Consider the following 18,850-nt stretch of genomic DNA (forward strand, 5'->3'; position numbering starts at 1 on the left):
GTATCCCGTGCCACCCAACGTGCTCTAGAAGGTGTAAGTCAACTACCGTGGCCAGCAAGATCTCCGGATCTGTCCCCCATTGAGCATGTTTGGGACTGGATGAAGCGTCGTCTCACGCGGTCTGCACGTCCAGCACGAACGCTGGTCCAACTGAGGCGCCAGGTGGAAATGGCATGGCAAGCCGTTCCACAGGACTACATCCAGCATCTCTACGATCGTCTCCATGGGAGAATAGCAGCCTGCATTGCTGCGAAAGGTGGATATACACTGTACTAGTGCCGACATTGTGCATGCTCTGTTGCCTGTGTCTATGTGCCTGTGGTTCTGTCAGTGTGATCATGTGATGTATCTGACCCCAGGAATGTGTCAATAAAGTTTCCCCTTCCTGGGACAATGAATTCACGGTGTTCTTATTTCAATTTCCAGGAGTGTATTTCTGCTTCTGCTTTTCTTCAATCTCTATTGATTTTTTTCGACATCCATATCTCTTTCTGCCTCTGCTTTTCTTCAATATCTATTGATTTTTTAATTAACTATTCTATTTTCCTCTGTTATTTCTCGCTCTTTCCCGTAAAAATTAATTTCTTCTGTTGATTTAATTCTTTCAGCACGGCTGCCATGCCTTTCCGTTTGTAGCTGTTCCTTACTACGATTTGATAGGGACGTTCTGTTGTGAGTATTGTACTTACCACAGTGTTCAAATGGCTCTGAGCGCTATGGGACTCAACTGCTGAGGTCATTAGTCCCCTAGAACTTAGAACTAGTTAAACCTAACTAACCTAAGGACATCACAAACAGCCATGCCCGAGGCAGGATTCGAACCTGCGACCGTAGCGGTCTTACCACAGTGTTAAATGGACTGACATTAACTTGTATTTTCATTATTACTACTATCATCATTAAGTGTAGCTTATCTGCTATGCGTTTTACAATTTCAACATTACAGAGAAACTTTAAGGATGCCTATTATGTGCAAAAGAGGTCTTATCAGGATAAATAAATGCAGTGGTTTTTTTTCTAAAAAAAGTGTGAGGGTATTCCGACATGGGATATAATGCAGCGAAAATTAGTTATAACTGAAGCATGGGATACCACCAGTCAGCTTTTAGCCATGACGCCATCAATATGTCTAGCTAAAAAAAAAAAGTATCGGACTCTTCAGTTGACTTTGCTCAAATGAAGCAGGCGATACCGAGAAACACACAAACATACAAGAGAATGTGGTATCGAACATTTCAGTTTACATCACCTCAAACGAAGCATGCGATTTGAGCGTACGCATATCCGTGTAGCACTACCATCGCCCACTATTAGCGGGCGAGGGCACTCACGCTTGTCGAACTGGCTGCCAGCGATTCAATTGTCGAGAACGGTTGCCGCAGCTTCGAAATGCTTGAAACAGTCAATGACATCGGTTTTCCCACCAAAAACTGAACTAGTATCATTCGTATTGCAATTACCAACACGAAAAAGTGAAATAAAAAAATTATGTCCGTGAAATAAATCTCTGGCCTTTTTCCAAGTTCTCAACACCGTACAAAAATTACTTTGTCGACGAAAAAGTTTAGGGATACGCATCCCCCAGCGTTCCCCCAGAAAAAACAGCACTGAATAAATGCATAACAAATAAATAAATGCACCAAACGCTCTATCTTTAGTTTCAGATTTCCTTTTCAGCCATCTTCATCGCAAGAATTTCTCTTAATTTTTCATGTTCTTCACCTACATATTTGTAAGGCAGGGAACAAAGCCATTCTAGGTGTTTTGGCGCCCTAGGCGAGAAATAAAAAATGACCCCTCCTCCCCCCCCCCCCTCACCTTTGCCACTAACATTGGTCTCTCAGTAACACTGCCCCCCCTCCACTCTACCACCACCACCATCTAACGGCACAACAATGCAAATCTCCTATTATACCTTTAATCATTGAACTAAGGTGACCGGATGTCCTCATTTTCTGTGGACAGTCCTCAGTCTTCATGTTGTGTTCTCAATTCTTTTAAAATTGATTGAGGACAATAAATGTCCTCAGTTTCCTACTTTTTTCTCAATTTTTGAAATTTCCCAGACTGATTGAAATAGGAAGAATGTCCTGAACATTTTATATTTGAAAATTTGTGGTAAGGTCTTATGGGACCAAGCTGCTGAGGTCATCGGTCACTAAGCCTACACACTACTTAATCTAACTTAAACTAACTTACGCTAAGGACGAGACACACACACCCATGCCCGAGGGTCGGAGGACTCGAACCTCTGACGTGGGGAGCCGCACGGACCTTGGCAAGGCGCCTTAGAGCGCGCGGCTACCCCGTGCGGCGAACATTTTATAGAACTCAACAGAATACAGCAGTGCATCGCTTACTTATTTTATTTTATTTCAGGAAAATTGAATAATAAAGGCGTGTAACTATTTTCCAGTGTGAATGAATTTTTCCTTGAATTTAGAAATCATTCTGTACTGATGGGAGACATACCGAAGCATCAGACTACGTCGTCTGGATAATCGTGGTTATTTCGTTTCTGTTGTACTAGAAATATTTTTACACCAAGGAATAAATCTGATCTTTTTCAGCATCCACTTTCTTGCGAATTAATAGATAAGTGTCGCCTTGTTTGCGTTTTCTATTGGGAGTCCTATAACTTTTATTAGCTGCCCAGTGGCGCAGTGATCCATTGAATGGCTTCTTATCATTCGTTCGATATGGATCTAGGTTCGATTCCCAGTGAAGCATGGATGTTGTGCTTGTCTAAAGACACTGGCTCTTTCCCTTCTCTGGAGTGAGCGGCCCAAAACTGGGGACGAGACTGCTTATAATTCACTGAGTTGCTCAAAGTGGTCGTTAAACAATAAGTAAAAAAAGGGTTTTTGTGTAGTACATTTTTTAAACTGTTTCTTTAAGCAAAGTTACTGGACTCGGAATTTACCTTCTTCCGCACAGTAAATTTTTAGCTTAAGTCTGTTTCTGGTACAAAATCACAATGAAATTTCAGTAATTTTTCCTCTTTTTCAGTTTTTCTCCTCATTTGCTCAGTTTTTTCGCTGTTTCACTTGAAATTAATTTTTTCCGCCTTTGCCGCTCCTAAAATTTTGCGCCATAAGAGGCCGCCCAGTCTTGCCTAATGGTAGAAACTGCCCTCGCAGTGAACACATTCCCGAATTATTCTTGGGAATATATATGTTTTATGCACAAATAGGCCTAGGCTGAGAAATTTGTTAGAAGCCATTCCAAAATCAATTAGCCATCACCGCGCCGATTAAAACTGTAAATAAAATGTTCTCCTTTTCCTTCCTATACTGGTTTCTAACTGTAACTTTATGTAAGACGCGCTGTTAAAGGATCCTTTCAGTATGGGCGTTATCTGTTTTTCCATGCGGTATAGGATAGTTTACAGAATTGGCCGACACATTATTTGGTCATCACTGTTACACACCTTCTCCAGTCGTAAAAAGCCCTTGGGTCAGTAAAGTTAATGATAATGAATTAATGGTAATGGCGTCTCAGATTTTTCTTAAAATTACGAGACACATGTGTCACGAACAACAGAGCTGTTAGTTGATGGTTCTTCCTCACAACCCAAAAGTACTTATTCAAATCAATTGTGGAGAGAATTCGTTAGGTAGTACGCTGGTCATCTCCTATTAACTCGTACACTCTGTGGGTCTACATCCATGATTTCCAGTTGACGACAAGAAATGTCTACCAATGAAGATGATGTTCATTTAGAAACTTCTCCTTGTATGTTTAAAATTTTGTAGGAAAATGAATTATTTGTATTTGTCCTCAAAGAAGAGGAAATATGTTATTCACACCCGATTTTGTTGCGCTTAAACTGTAAGTTACCGTCTTCCGTGTTTTGCCTCAAAGTCTTCTGTTTAGACGAATGGTTCACACTGCTTTGATACGAGACATTAGGAACAAAGCATTTTCGTTGATACACCCAATGTTTAGTGCTGCACAAGCCAGGATCGCGTGAATACACGTTCTGTATCTATATCTACATCATCTACATCAATACTCTGCAAACCACCGTGAGGTGCATGCCAATCGATACGTCCCACGTCTTCCAGTTCAGTTGCTTCTCATCTCTGTGACACTTTCCCACGGCTTAAACAAACCTGTGACCATTCATGCTGCCCATCTCTGTATAAGTCCAATATCCTCTGTTAATCCTATCTGGTAAGGGTCCAACACACTTGAGCAATATTCTAGAACCGGTCGCACGAGTGACTTGTAAGCAATCTCATGTGTAGATTGGTTGCACCACCTCAGTTTTCTGCCAATAAACCTAAACTACTACCTGCTTTCCCACAACTTAACTTCCGTGATCGTTCCATTCCCTATCCCCACAAAGTGTTACACCCCAGGTATTTGTATGAGCTGGCCGATTCCAACAGTGACTCATTGATATTATAGTTACAGGATACTACGTTCCTTTCGGTTTGTGGCGTGCACAATGTTACATTTCTAAACATTAACGGCAAGCTGCCAATCTTTGCATCATTTTAAAATCTTATCAAGATCTGACTAAATATTTATCAGCTTCTTTCAGTCTGTACTTCATTATAGATAACTACTTCATCTGCAAAAAGCTTGATTTTACTATTAATATCGTCTGCAAGATCGTTACTATACGACATGAACAGCAAGGGTCCCAACACTCTTTTCTGGGGCAGACTCGAAGTTACTTCTATTTCTGACGATGTCTCTCCATTCAAGATAACATGCAGTGTCTTCCCTACCAAAAAGTCCTCCATCCAGTCACAAATTGCACTTGATGCCCCATATGATCATACTTTTGACAATAAGCGTTTGTTTGTTACTGAGTCAAATGCTTTTTGGAAATCAAGAAATGCTGCATCTACCTGATTGCCTTGATCCAAAGCTTGAGTACGTCATGTGAGAAAAGTGCGACTTGGGTTTCTCATGATCGATGTTTTCAAAATCCATTCTGGTGGGCATTGATGACGTCATTCTGTTCGTGTTATCTCATTATGTTTGAGCTCAGAATATGTTCTAGAATTCTACAACAAATCGATGTCAAGGACATTGGACAGCAGTTTTGTGGATCACTTCTACTACCCTTCTCGTAGATGGGTGTGAACCGTGCCTTTTTCCAGGAACTGGGCATGGTGTTTTGTTCGAGGGATCTACGATAGATTATAATTAGAAGAGAGGGTAACCCAGTCGCAAATTCAGTATAGAATCTGACAGGGATTCCATTGGGCCCTGGAGCTTTGTTCAGTTTCGGGTATCGGCTGATGTGCCGCTGGGTCAAGGGCTTCCAGGACATTAGCTACACACAGCCCACGTTACTGATAGCATGCGAGTGGTGATTTGGAGTACGTATGGGTGAGAAAGAGACCGATATCAGTGGTCTGGGTCAGACGGATATTAGTGGTTTGTGGGCACAGTTGTAGATCAACTCTAAATGTCATGGTAGATGGATAAATTTGTTTCTGTTCCAGTAAGTGTCAAGGATCTTAAGATAAAGAAATCTGCGCTGAAGCTTGGTTAAGACTGCAAATTACATATTGACTTCACCGATAGGGCTCGACTTCGTTGTTGAGTGGTCAGCGTGGCTGACTGGTATCTGGAAAAACGATTTTAATCTGTAATATCAGCTTGCTACACTTCACCTTGTAAAGTTACACGTCAGTATCTAATGCATGCCTACCGAAGAGGTAGAATTTATCTAAATGTTTTTGACTTTCGCAGCTCATTAACGGCCTTTTACTTATCTGTATTATTTGCTTACTAATTTCTGTGTTTGCATTTCACTCCCCTCCTTGATGTGGTGTTACCACAGAGGCCAAAGAAAGATGAACTTGACTGGCAGACCGTTCTACATGACTAGCACCTGCCAGGGGCCCTATTCTGTATCTTTCCGCCATTGCGCCGATCGTTTCGGTATTCAAGAGCACTCGAATTAGAGACCCATCATTATTCAGTATGAATTTCGCTAGCGATACCGTTCGGATCTAGAGAACTGAAGCGCTGTTGTCGGTTCGCGTCACACAAGCCAATCAAAAGCAAGCGGCCGCTCATCCGCACATTTGCACTGCAGCACCACGAACACAATTTTTTAACCACTTTTTTTATTCCACAAAAACAATAACAAAAATGGCTACAATTAAATGACATAAATAAGGTGACAGATAATTGCAGTCATAAATTACAGCATTCAAAGAATGAGGAATCATATTCAGTCTTTAGCAGTAGCACAATTCTGCACCTTCACTGTCACCTTCAACTGGTGGCAGTTCAGCATGAACATTTTCTTCTTCTGCAGCCTGAGGTTCCTCATCATCATTTCCCAGACCCAAATTAATCATTCAGTAAATCCTTGATGTGTGTTCCTTCCAGGGTAAATTACGTGGACAGAAGAGTAGGCCCGAACAGCGACATCGCAAAATCCTTCACTGCCTTGTTATTTTGGCCACGCTAAACAGCAACTACGCGTGGCTGCATTCTTATACTATTGCGGAGGAACGTAGGCTGACTTCGTTGCCAAACGATGCTGCGTAAGTCAGAAATGCGTAATAGTTTGGAAGATTTCTAATATCAGGCTTCACATAATTGCTTTCCATTGTTACTTGAAAGTTGTAAACATGTTTCGATAATTACTAACTAAACCATTTGTGGGAAAACGTACACAAAGGCACTAGTAACGTCAGTTCACACTCATGTAATATACGTAAGCAGAGCCTATGTCTTGCTAATTAACGAAACTTAAACTCTTATTTGCATTAAAATAACACGTATTTTGAGGGAATATTGACCGAAAACGTTTCTGTTTGGATGTAATCATTAACAGTAACAACCTAACCTAAACATATTTCTAACAAAAGAAAATAGTCTATTATGGACTCACTTTCCAACCGGATGCGTCCTCGGGTGATTCTTTAGTAACACAATCACTAAATCCAAAGCTAAAACCGCTAAATATGTTTAAAATAACAAATTATAGGTGTACATAAACCACAGCTCACCGATCGACAGGGTCAGACCGAAATCCAAAACCTCTCGGTACAATTGTCGTAAATTCGGTGGGAGGACCGTTCAGTAACAGGTATCAGAAGCTTACTGAATAGGATATTTCGATAAAGAACCGAAAATGACGTAACTATCGAAACGAACCAACTACACCGATCGATATGAACGATACAGAATAGGGCCCCAGGTTCGGTTTGTAATAGCAGCTCACATTTCCCACTAACAATAAACTATCCGGCAACTACAGTAGTATTCACAAAACTCAGTTCTGAAAAAAAAGATAATTTCTCAGTAAGTGAGTTCTGTCCTCGTATGAGAGTCGTTGTTACTGAAGCAAGAGTTGTCAGCTGAAGGAAAGAAAAGACAGAACTGACTGATTGGCGAAAGAACTCCATATCGCGAGCGCAGTGACGTGCTAGATACGCTCCGTTTCTCAGAACTCACAGAAGGAAGCTGCAGGCAGAAATGCACTGTCTTCCATTACAACGAATTTGGACGTCAGAGATGCATATGCGACTAAAAGAATCGCGCGCAAAAAAAAGAAAAGAAAACAGAAAGTTCGTTCATGCGTTTGTATAAATGACATCACTGTAGGGAGTTAAAGTCGAACAGCACTTAAAGTATTGAATTTTTTCTGCCTCTCGAGATTTTAGATGTTTATTTCCGATATTTTATTTCCTCGTGCCTGGGAAATCACCGATCGTCTCGAGGTAAGCGTTTCACGAACAACGCAAGTTGTCCAGGGGTGCAATTCTGGTGAACTTGGTCGATGTTGGTGCGATCAGTATCAGGTTTTTATCAGTCACCTCTGGAGCACCCAGATTTACTAGATGAGATGGTGGCGTTGTATCTTCAGTCGACACTTGAAAAATGGAGATAAGGTGCAATCATTCATATACAGGTGTAATACAGAAGAAATATAAATTTCGTAACCAATGCAGCACTTTCGTCCTGAAATCATATGCAATCTATTTGGTCACTGCAAGCGCGATTGCGCCTTTTGCATCAATCAATACTATATAACATTAATGGATTAAAGATTTCAAAAATTCGTTCAGCGTCGACTAGAAGACTTTCACTATTTATTGAATGTTAAAAACATGATTCTACTGTAGCTGTAGACTTTTCGTTAAAATAAAAAAGTCATTGACATTCACTTAAGGCCACTGACAAGTGATTTTTGCATGTGCGTCAACGACATTTATGGACAGAGTCACTCTTTCAAGTTGGCGAACCGAAACACATTCACTATGTTTATTAGCGGAAGTTTGCGTCAAGGGACGATTTCTACACTGACTTCGTCAATGGTATGAATTATGAACGAGTTAACATATGAACTGCGCAATAGAGAGGTCAAGTGTCGGGTCAAAACTTGTATTGATGGATACCGATCGCAAGTCAGCTCGTTCACAGCGTATACTGTTGTCGAAGTTTAGACTGTCATTGAGGTAACTGCTTCTCTACGAACATCTCGACTAAGATAATCTACATGTGGTAACGTGTTCATTGATGCATATGTCTGCCTAAATAAGATAAAAAATGAAAAAAATGTTGTCAGTACAGAAATGTTGTTGACAGAAACATACATAAGTATCAATTAGCAATAGCTTAAACGCCAAATTTCACTTTGAGGAAAATTTTACAGTCCCAGCGTAATCATGATTTAAATTTTCAACAAATTCTTCGCGTCTGTGGGATGCAATATAAAGAAAATTATTTCAAAATTTTCAAAAAACTCCAGATGACAAGGCATTCAGAGGCATCTGTATTTCCATTACTGGCAATACAAATGAGAGAGGAGAGGGTGAAATCCAGTGTCGGTGTACTTCCTGTTTCCGTCAGAAGGCAACTTAGTTAGCAAGTTTCTACAACTACGGAAACTACGATCAATAATAAAAACGAAATAGCGCTGGGAATTACCAAAATGGTAGAGGTACCACATCTTTCCCAGCCATATATTACGAAAGATGAGGCTACAACAAACATGCAGGAGTGCAATGAAATAAAAAGAAATCGAAATTCTGCGGTTCTTCTACAGACGATGGTGACTAATTACGTTGAATGAACTGTCAAGGAGAAGCGAATAAATTTTCGCATACTTGTTTCTTCTTTTCAATGTGAGGGCGAAGTGACTCTAAACATGTTACCATACGTTCCGTTGTCCGTCTGCAGAAGGTTGATGTAATCTTAAGGTTCTGAGTGTAACATTTCCATTAAACGATTTTTATGTGTATATTTCTCTTTTTGAACAATACCCTGGCCAAGCATAGTATATTATTCTTCCTGTTCTTCCTTAAATACAGTGCCAGAGTCAACCTTAGAAATGCTTTATCTGCATTTTAGCCATTCCAAAATAGTGCCAAAATAAATCTTACACGAAAAGTGTCTGCTTCAGAAGTAAGATTAAATTCACAAACTTCCTTGGTACGTACATGTACGAGGGCCTTAAGAAGTTTTTGGAAGTTTCATTGTCCACTCGAAGAAAGTTGAAGCAATCATTGGGTACTGCGAGTAATATTTCCTTTAGCAGTTTTTCAAGGGCAAATCTCTAATTTTAAGGCATTCTATAGACCAGCGTCTTCTTTTCTTCTCCTCCTTTAACCCTCGAGTGGGCGTGCTTGTGTTTAAAGTGTGCCAATCCCAAATAACATGGTTTTACACCAGTCCATTGTTGTTTACGGATTGCGAGCCCGTACCTATTCCTTCATTATTGATTCAGCTAACACAGTAATAAGTTGTGTTGACATCAAGGGCGCCGACCTTTCGATATTTCTGTTGGTTCACATCAGTGGAGGAATAAAACATGTTTTCTGGAGACGCTTGACAATTTTTTTTAAATGACTACCTGTAATATTTTATGAACGCTCCCTGTGTCATAAAGATCTGTGCAGTGATAAAGTAAAATATACCGGTACTATAAGCGTAGGTTGACACTGCCACAGCTCAGTCGGGAATACAGCTGACTTAAAAGCAACAGAAAACAGACCAAACTCGGGTTAACATGTATTTGGACAAACCCAATGAACCGGCCGTTGTGGCTGAGCGGTTCTAGGCGCTTCAGTCCGGAACCACGCTGCTGCTACGGTCGCAGCTTCGAATCCTGCCTCGGGCATGGATGTGTGTGATGTACTTAGGTTTAAGTAGTTCTACGTTCTAGGGGACTGATGACCTCAGATGTTAAGTCCCACAGCGCACAGAGCCCTTTGATCCATTTTTTTTTTCCTAACCAAATGACCCATAGGTCTAACGTACGCGACGTTTGAAAACTGCGCGAAATCTTTGCCCGCGGAAGAGCTTTTGCTCCTCGCATCCCGTCAGTAGACCCTCTTCTTTATACCAGCTATTAATGCGGTAACACCCCTTCAGTCTACAATATAAGCTCGCGCGTCCTTGAAAGCCGTTATCTCAACAAAGAAAACGATAACAATCCCCAGATTACGTGAAAACAATTTGACTGAAATCTTAAAACATACCGCTGCTACGTTAAAAAAATAACTATTGAGGTCGTCTGTAGGAACTGGCTTCCTTGTACTCGGATTATTTTCAAACAATTGTTGACGAATGGAGTGGGCGTATTGTAGGGTGTCACTTGTAAAAAAAACAGGAAAGTATGACAAGAATACGGTATTTCTTTCTCAGTATAGTGCGACTGTTATTCTGGGGAGTGCCTTTGACTTGGGAGTGTGTTGCTTGGTTGTCTTTGCACAAAGACATCGGAAACAAACGGATACGTTTTAGAGGTCAGAAATTTTAACTCCCATCTCAGTGTTCCAATAGTTTTTTACTTTTTGATAAAGGCGAGTGAGAAATATTTATTTTATTTTGTTTTTGTCAAACTAAAAATTTCGTGCATGCAGAACACCCACGAGATTATGTATGTGGGTGCTAGAGCCTCGGTACACCCATGTAGTCGGCGCGTGGTTAACATACGTCCAAGTGAGCTGCAGTAATGCAAAATAGACAGCAGGCTAGGTAAGAAGAAATCGGTGTAAAAAATAACCCAGATGCCAAACAAACAGTGCACTCTCATAACGAGGGTGTTATCTATGAGACAATTAGTAATCAAATGCCATGCGCCCCTTGTGTTATATAAAAATGGCGGGTCCACTCGAGGGCTGAACACAGTGCCAAAGTCAGTGTGAGGACTGCTTCGTCTGCATTTGTGGCCATTCTCACTGCTCTCAAAACATTACTCCAAAGTGAGGATAAATTGACAAACTTGGTTTTTTTTTTGGTTTTTCGTTCCATAGATCCCTGCTGAGGAGATCCTCGTGGATGTGGAACATGTCAATTTTTTAAATTTTTTAAAGCTGAAATAACAATACTAATAGTATGAGTATATACAATACATCATTTGTTTCTATTAAAAAAATCGTCAATGGGGTAGAAGGAGTTGGCCACTAGTAAGTCTTTCAGGCTCCTTTTAAACTGATCTTTATTTGTAACTAAGTATTTTATGTTTGCTGGCAAATTATTGAAGATGAGTGTGGACTCCTTTTTGAACTAAAGTAAGTGCTTTTAAGTCCTTGTGCAGATCATTTTTGTTCCTGATATTGTATGAATGAACTGAGCTGTTTGTTGGAAACAGAGATATATTATTTAGGACAAATCTCATTAAGGAGTAAATACACTGAGAGGCAGTAGTTAGAATACCCAGTTCTTTGAAGAGGTTTCTACAGGACGTCCGTGAATTTACTCCACGGATAATACGTATTACACGCTTTTGGACTCTGAAAACTTTTGTTTGACTTGAAGAGTTAACACAAAATATTATGCCATATAACATTATGGAATGAAAGTAGGCAAAGTATGCAAGCTTTTTCATTTTCATGTCGCCTATGTCAGCTAACACTCGAATTGCAAATACAGATTTGTTACAGCGTTTCTACAGTTCTGTGGCGTGCTCCTCCCAACTGAATTTATTATCAAGTTGTAATCCCAGGAAATTGAGACTGTCAATCAAGGGCGTACCCAGGATCTGAACAGGAGGGGGGGGGGGGGGGGGGGGGCAGGTCATACTAGTCTCAGTAAACAAGGACTCGAGACAACATACAGCACTTATTATTAAATAAAACAGTAAACTAGTGAAAAACTGCTTTCAATAAACATTTTAAATATAAGAATGCACTTGTTTAAAAATACAACTTTTTAATTCAGTAATAATCTTCTAGGATTTGCCAACAGTAACGTGCTGAAGACGAAAAAATTACTCCCGGATTGCGTGAACGAGTTCAAATATCTTCTGGAGGGGGGGAGGGGGGGGGGCAGCTGGGTGGAAACCTCTTACAGGTTCAGAATTGCATATAGTGAGTCTTTTCGAAGTTTAATGTCAGTGAGTTGGCTTTAAACCATTTATTAATATCCATGAAAATATCATTAGCAGATCTTTCTAGAACTACACTCGACATACTATGTATTGCAATACTTGTGTCATCTGCAAATAAAACGAACTCTGCTTCTGGCAGTCTAACTGATGAGAGATCATTAACGTACACAAGAAAAAGCAATGGCCCTAAGATGGATCCTTGTGGGACACCACATGTAATTTCGAAGTGGTTTGTACCTGTACGGGCTTGTTTGAGAAATCCGCGCCTAGACAAGGACCCGTTTGAAAAACAAGTTTGCTCGTTTAGCAGGGGCCTTAACATTGGCCTCGAGCCTTCCACTTCCGATATTTTGGTGTCGTGTGGTGTTTGGACTCACCGCGAACGCGGGCGGCACTGCGTCGACGTCGTCGGCAGCGACCGGGGCGGCCAGCGACTGCGGCCATCCGGCGGCCAGCAGCAGCAGCAGCGCCGGCGCGGTCAAGGGTGCGCTCCTCCACATGGCGAGGTCCCAGCGTTCACTGCACGGGCCGCGGCCTTGGCTGGCAAAAAGATCGCCCCGTGGCCTTATATACGCGACCGTGCACAGCTGCAGACGCCACAAAGAAATTCCCCGGGACCGCGGCGGAAGGGTGCGTGGGAGGGGGCGAGCTGCAGGAGGAGTAGGAGGAGACGCGGAGCAGACGGCGTGAGTCAGCGGCACAGGAGGCACGGGACCAGCTGGGGCGAGCGCGGCGGCGCGACGGCAACTGGCGCTCACGGCCGCCAATCGGCGGTACTTGGCCCCCCGCGCCGGCCGGACCCCGCCACTCACTCGCGTTCACGAGGCCGCGCCGCACCGCCTCCCGCCACCGGTGTACCGCGGGCCGCCTCACCACTTAAAACACTTTGCAGCGCAGACAGACTCGGTCAACTGGGCAGCACTGATATTCGTCGACGTTTGTTGTTGTTGTTGCGGTCTTCAGTCCTGAGACTGGTTTGATGCAGCTCTCCGTGCTACTCTATCCTGTGCAAGCTTCTTCATCTCCCAGTACCTACTGCAACCAACATCCTTCTAAATCTGCTTAGTGTATTCATCTCTTGGTCTCCCTCTACGATTTTTACCCTCACGCTGCCCTCCAATACTAAATTGCTGATCCCTCGATGTCTCAGAACATGTCCTAACAACCGATCCCTTCTTCTAGTCAAGTTGTACCACAAGCTCCTCTTCTCCCCAATTCTATTCAATACCTCTTCATTAGTTATGTGATCTACCCATCTGATCTTCAGCAGTCTTCTGTAGCACCACATTTCGAAAGCTTCTATTCTCTTCTTGTCCAAACCATTTATCGTCCACGTTTCACTTCCACTTATGGTCACACTCAATACAAATACTTTCAGAAACGCCGTGCGGTTAAAGGCGCTGCAGTCTGGAACCGCAAGACCGCTACGGTCGCAGGTTCGAATCCTGCCTCGGACATGGATGTTTGTGATGTCCTTAGGTTAGTTAGGTTTAATTAGTTCTAAGTTCTAGGGGACTAATGACCTCAGAAGTTGAGTCCCATAGTGCTCAGAGCCACTTTCAGAAACGACTTCCTGACACATAAATCTATACTCGATGTTAACAAGTTTCTCTTCTTCAGAAAAGCGTTCCTTGCCGTTGCCAGTCTATATTTTATATCCTCTCTACTTCTACCATCATCAGTTATTTTGCTCCCCAAATAGCAAAACTGCTTTACTACTTTAAGTGTCTCATTTCCTAATCTAAATCCCTCAGCATCACCCGACTTAATTCTACTACATTCCATTATCCTCGTTTTGCTTTTGTTGATGTTCATCTTATATCCTCCTTTCAAGCATTGTCCATTCCGTTCAACTGCTCGTCCAGGTCCTTTGCTACCTCTGACAGAATTACCACGTCATCGGCGAACCTCGAAGTTTTTATTTCTTCTCCATGGATTTTAATACCTACTCCGAATTTTTCTTTTCTTTCCTTTATTGCTTGATCAATATACAGATTGAATAACATCGGGGAGAGGCTACAACCCCGTCTCACTCCCTTCCCAACCACTGCTTCCCTTTCATGTCGCCGGCCGGAGTGGCCGTGCGGTTCTAGGTGCTACAGTCTGGAACCGAGCGACCGCTACAGTCGCAGGTTCGAATCCTGCCTCGGGCATGGATGTGTGTGATGTCCTTAGGTTAGTTAGGTTTAATTAGTTCTAAGTTCTAGGCGACTGATGACCTCTGAAGTTAAGTTCAGAAATGGTTCAAATGGCTCTGAGCACTATGGGACTCAACTGCTGAGGTCATTAGTCCCCTAGAACTTAGAACTAGTTAAACCTAACTAACCTAAGGACATCACAAACATCCATGCCCGAGGCAGGATTCGAACCTGCGACCTTAGCGGTCTTGCGGTTCCAGACTGCAGCGCCTTTAACCGCACGGCCACTTCGGCCGGCGAAGTTAAGTCGCATAGTGCTCAGAGCCATTTGAACCATTTGAACCTTTTCATGTCCCTCGACTCTTATAACTGCCATCTTGTTTCTTTATTTTACCCTTGCCACTTTCAGAATCTGAAAGAGAGTATTCCAGTTAACGTTGTCAAAAGCTTTCTCTAAGTCTACAAATGCTAGAAACGTAGGTTTGCCTATCCTTAATCTATTTTCTAAGATAAGTCGTAGCGTCAGTATTGCCTCACGTGTTCCAACACTTGTACGAAATCCGAACTGATCTTCTCCAAGGTCGGCTTCTACCAGTTTTTCCATTCGTCTGTAAAGAATTCGTGTTAGTATGTAAAGCCACGTTTTCCTAGCTGCTAGAATTTCTTGCAACGTGCTGCGTAAAACGCGTGCACAGTGCAAACATGCCACACCGTTTTCCTATGGCGCGGACAACGCAGTGCCACTTCGGGCTCTAGCTGCGGGAATCCCTTGCGAGCCTAAGAACTGTCAGCAGAGCGCTTCAGTGCCTCAGAGGACGAGCGGCTTATCGAGCTGGTATCCGAACAGCGTATTTTGTGGAACATCGCTGGCGCCGAGTTGAGAAACCAAATGAAAATGGGTTATTTTGGACAAAAATCGGAAGAAAAATTAATGAAACAAGTAAGAAGAAATGACTTTCAGAATGAGATTTTCACTCTGCAGCGGAGTGTGCGCTGATATGAAACTTCCTGGCAGATTAAAACTGTGTGCCGGACCAAGATTAGAGAACTCAGGACCTTTGCTCTTCCAACCTTTTTTTTTTTTTTTTTTTTTTTTTTGATCGTTGTGTTTGGTTGTTGCGGACGTCGCAAGACGTCGTACTTGGGTAGCTCAGTCATAGCCGGCACGGTAGCTCAGCGTGTTCGGTCAGAGGGTTTAGCTACCCCCTCTGTAATAAAAAACTGAGTAAATGGATGAACGAACAACCTGAACGAGTGTCATCGGACGTCCGCCACGAACGAATTCAACGACCCAAAAAAAAAAAAAAGTTGGTAGAGCACTTGACCGCGAAAGGCAAAGGTCCCGAGTTCGAGTCTCGGTCCGGCGCACAGTTTTAATCGTCCTGTCACTCGAAAGTAATACATCTGTAACTATATTTTTACCGAGCCGTTAACCAAACTTACAATGAGTTGGATGGTGTTATTGTGATCAGTACTGCGAACGACGATTGAAAGTCGCCCCGTTGAAGTAATCAGTGAATCCACCCTTCACAACGAATCCCTCGGCTTTGGCGTAGCAGCAGACTCTTATCAAGCGTGTTCCTTGGGCAGTTTGTTAATTACTGATAAATCTGCGTTGTGAAGCAGTGGGAACTGGCATACCTCCGTACCGTCGAGCAAATGTGTTGTTACTGAAATGTTCAAAAGACGCTAGGCACTAAGGGACTTAACATCTGAGATCATCAGTCCCCTAGACTTAGAACTGCTAAAACCTAACCTAAGGACATCACACACATCCATGCCCGAGGCAGGATTCGAACCTGCGACCGTAGCAGCAGCGTGGTTCCGGACTCAAGCGCCTAGAATGTAATACTCTGCTTCTTCTTCACGATGTAAGAACATTTATCTGACTACTTACCGCTTCCTGAGTACTCTTCCCAATAATATATATTCTTCCTCCTGCTCCCTAACTTCCATATACTTTTCGGAGTGCCAAAATTAACAGATTTTTAGACCGAGCGCTTCTCTGCATATTTGGCCTTCGCTGCCTCCGCTACAGCTGGCACGCGACACTGCAGCGCGCCTGTAACAGCAAAATGTTCCTCACGTCGCGCCAATGAATCACACAGTACTGCTCTCGTCTACGAGAAACTGTAGCGCCCACAGACATGCAGTAAACTGTAAAAATAAATTCAAACCTTTCCTCTCGCTTTCAACCGCCACAAAAAACGTAAAGGGAACAAGTTTGTCACTTACTACGTTTCTGATGTTGGTCTGGTAAAAATTCCGCGTCAGTAGCGAGGTTCTAACTTCACGTTTACTGATTCTGTTGGCCAGAAAGTTTGCGGATGTTATCGACATATACTGCTGAAGGAAACTATAAGATTATGTTGGTGTACAACACATATGGCGCGGTAAATACTGAGTAGCGCGAAAAATCAACTTTTCTTAAAAGTTTAAATATTTCTCTATTTGAGTAGCACAAACTTTTCATTGAATTAAAAAAGGGCGTCAGAGGGCACTCCTCATCTCAGTCTGTCAGGCACAATTGTCAAGTTACAAGAAACACCACTTCCCTTTTTTTACGTTCTGACGCGCACAGCCCCGCGCCTAGGGAAATGTTTCACGCATCGTCCTACGGCCTGAATCCGACAGCGGAAGACGGAAGCGTACCCCGAGCACGCTGCGATAAATTTCCGCAGCTTGAAAAACGTAGCGTTAGAGAAGCACATAGGGACGTAGTTAACGCGTTCTGATGCCTGAACCTACAATCACACGTCAGTACAGAGAATGTTATGCGCTAGTTTTCAAACGATTGATATCACTGGGTGGTTATAATCAAAATGCAGCTTCTCTCGGTTCCAGTGTGGGCTGAAATCATCATATGGCAGGGAAACTTCATAGATCTGCTGATGCGTTAACGCCGAACCGATTCAAGCTGGAGAAAAAAATTAGTTCCAATTTTGGCCACCTGGTGCAAATCCGGCACTGTACAGTATCGCGTCAACATCTCTAGTGTTCATATTGAACACACTGTATAAGCGCCTGTTAATAATAAAATCAATTTGAAATTTTCTGCCAAGGTCACGTTCCTACCCTTTTACATATGAGAACACTTCCACTCGCAGCGCTAGATTTGCACCGATGGCCAAAATTGGAACCAACTTTTTTTCAGTGTAAATCGGCACCATATCCCCTCTGTAGGTCTGCGGTTCCACTATATTTTCCCCTCCCCTTCTGGGTTCTTTGCTTTATAGTCAGACACATTAACATATTAGAATATTTAGCGAGTTTCGCTGCCATACGATAATTACGGCCTAGGCTGGACCTCTGTGAGTAGCTGCATTTTAATTACAAGCACCCGATATTTACCAAAAATGTTTTGGGGCTACATCATCCCATCATCAAGTGCTATAAAATAAGGAAAAAAATCGATAAATTGTAATACTATATGTAATGAATACTATTTAAATATTTATATCGTCCAGAAATATAACAGACAGTCAACTAAAAAAAAAAAAAAAGAATGGTTCAAATGGTTCTGAGCACTAAGGGACTTAACATCTGAAGTCATCAGTCCCCTAGAACTTAGAACTACTTAAACCTAACTAACTTGAGGACATCACACACATCCATGCCCGAGCAGGATTCGAACCTGCGACCGCAGCGGTCGCGCGGTTCCAGACTGTAGCGCCTAGAACAGCTCGGTCATCCGGCCGGCCCAGACAGCTACTCTACGTACCATTCGACTGACACCGTGTCCCGTGGTTTATCACCAATAACATAGTTGTATACTGACGGGTCTCTTCGACTATTTAAGGGCCGTGCGACACATTTCGTTAGGTATTTAACATGATTCTGGAAGAAATTGTAAGTGTACGGGAAAAGGAAATAAATGCAATTCAGTTCGGGATTTAAAAAAAGCTGAGAATCAATGTGAAGTGTCTGGCTTTCGCGGACGATTTTCCATTCTGACCAGCAATTGAGAAGAAGGCAAACTTGCACTGGATACGCCTCACGTAATCTCACAGAAAACTGACATACAAATTTCCTACGAGAAACTCAATAAATGAAAAGCAATTCTGTAGATAATCTACCCATAACAACTCGGTACTGGAAAGTGGCACAAGTTACGCACTTAAAATATGTAGGAGAGATCATCCTATCATCAGCACTGGACGTAACAGCCAATCGAGAAAGAATCTCCAAATTACAAAAAGCATGTAATCTCTCTTGGAATCACTACCATAAGAATCTATTCTTGTGAACGCAAAACTGAGGCAATACAGCACCCAGTTCTACCAGAAGCATTCTACTCTACAGAAACTACAGCGATTCATGGTCACACTTTGAAAAAGTGAAAAGCAGGAAAGGAAACGCCGTTAAGAAATTTGGACAAATAGGTCTTCAAGAG

At 42.4% G+C, this 18,850-nt stretch overlaps 1 protein-coding gene across 1 annotated transcript in view; it reads right to left on the reverse strand.

Annotated features, from left to right (window-relative positions):
* Positions 1-13,050, reverse strand: part of LOC126486343 (72 kDa type IV collagenase-like) — a 146,832-nt gene extending 133,782 nt beyond the window's left edge. Inside the window, exon 1 of the mRNA XM_050108942.1 lies at positions 12,697-13,050. Within this exon, the coding sequence (XP_049964899.1) occupies positions 12,697-12,819 (123 nt within the window). The 5' untranslated portion in view covers positions 12,820-13,050. The remainder of the gene's footprint in view (positions 1-12,696) is intronic.
* Between the last annotated feature and the right edge of the window lie 5,800 nt (positions 13,051-18,850).

The sequence above is a fragment of the Schistocerca serialis genome, chromosome 1 (assembly GCF_023864345.2).
Source record: "Schistocerca serialis cubense isolate TAMUIC-IGC-003099 chromosome 1, iqSchSeri2.2, whole genome shotgun sequence".
Classification (NCBI taxonomy): domain Eukaryota; kingdom Metazoa; phylum Arthropoda; class Insecta; order Orthoptera; family Acrididae; genus Schistocerca; species Schistocerca serialis.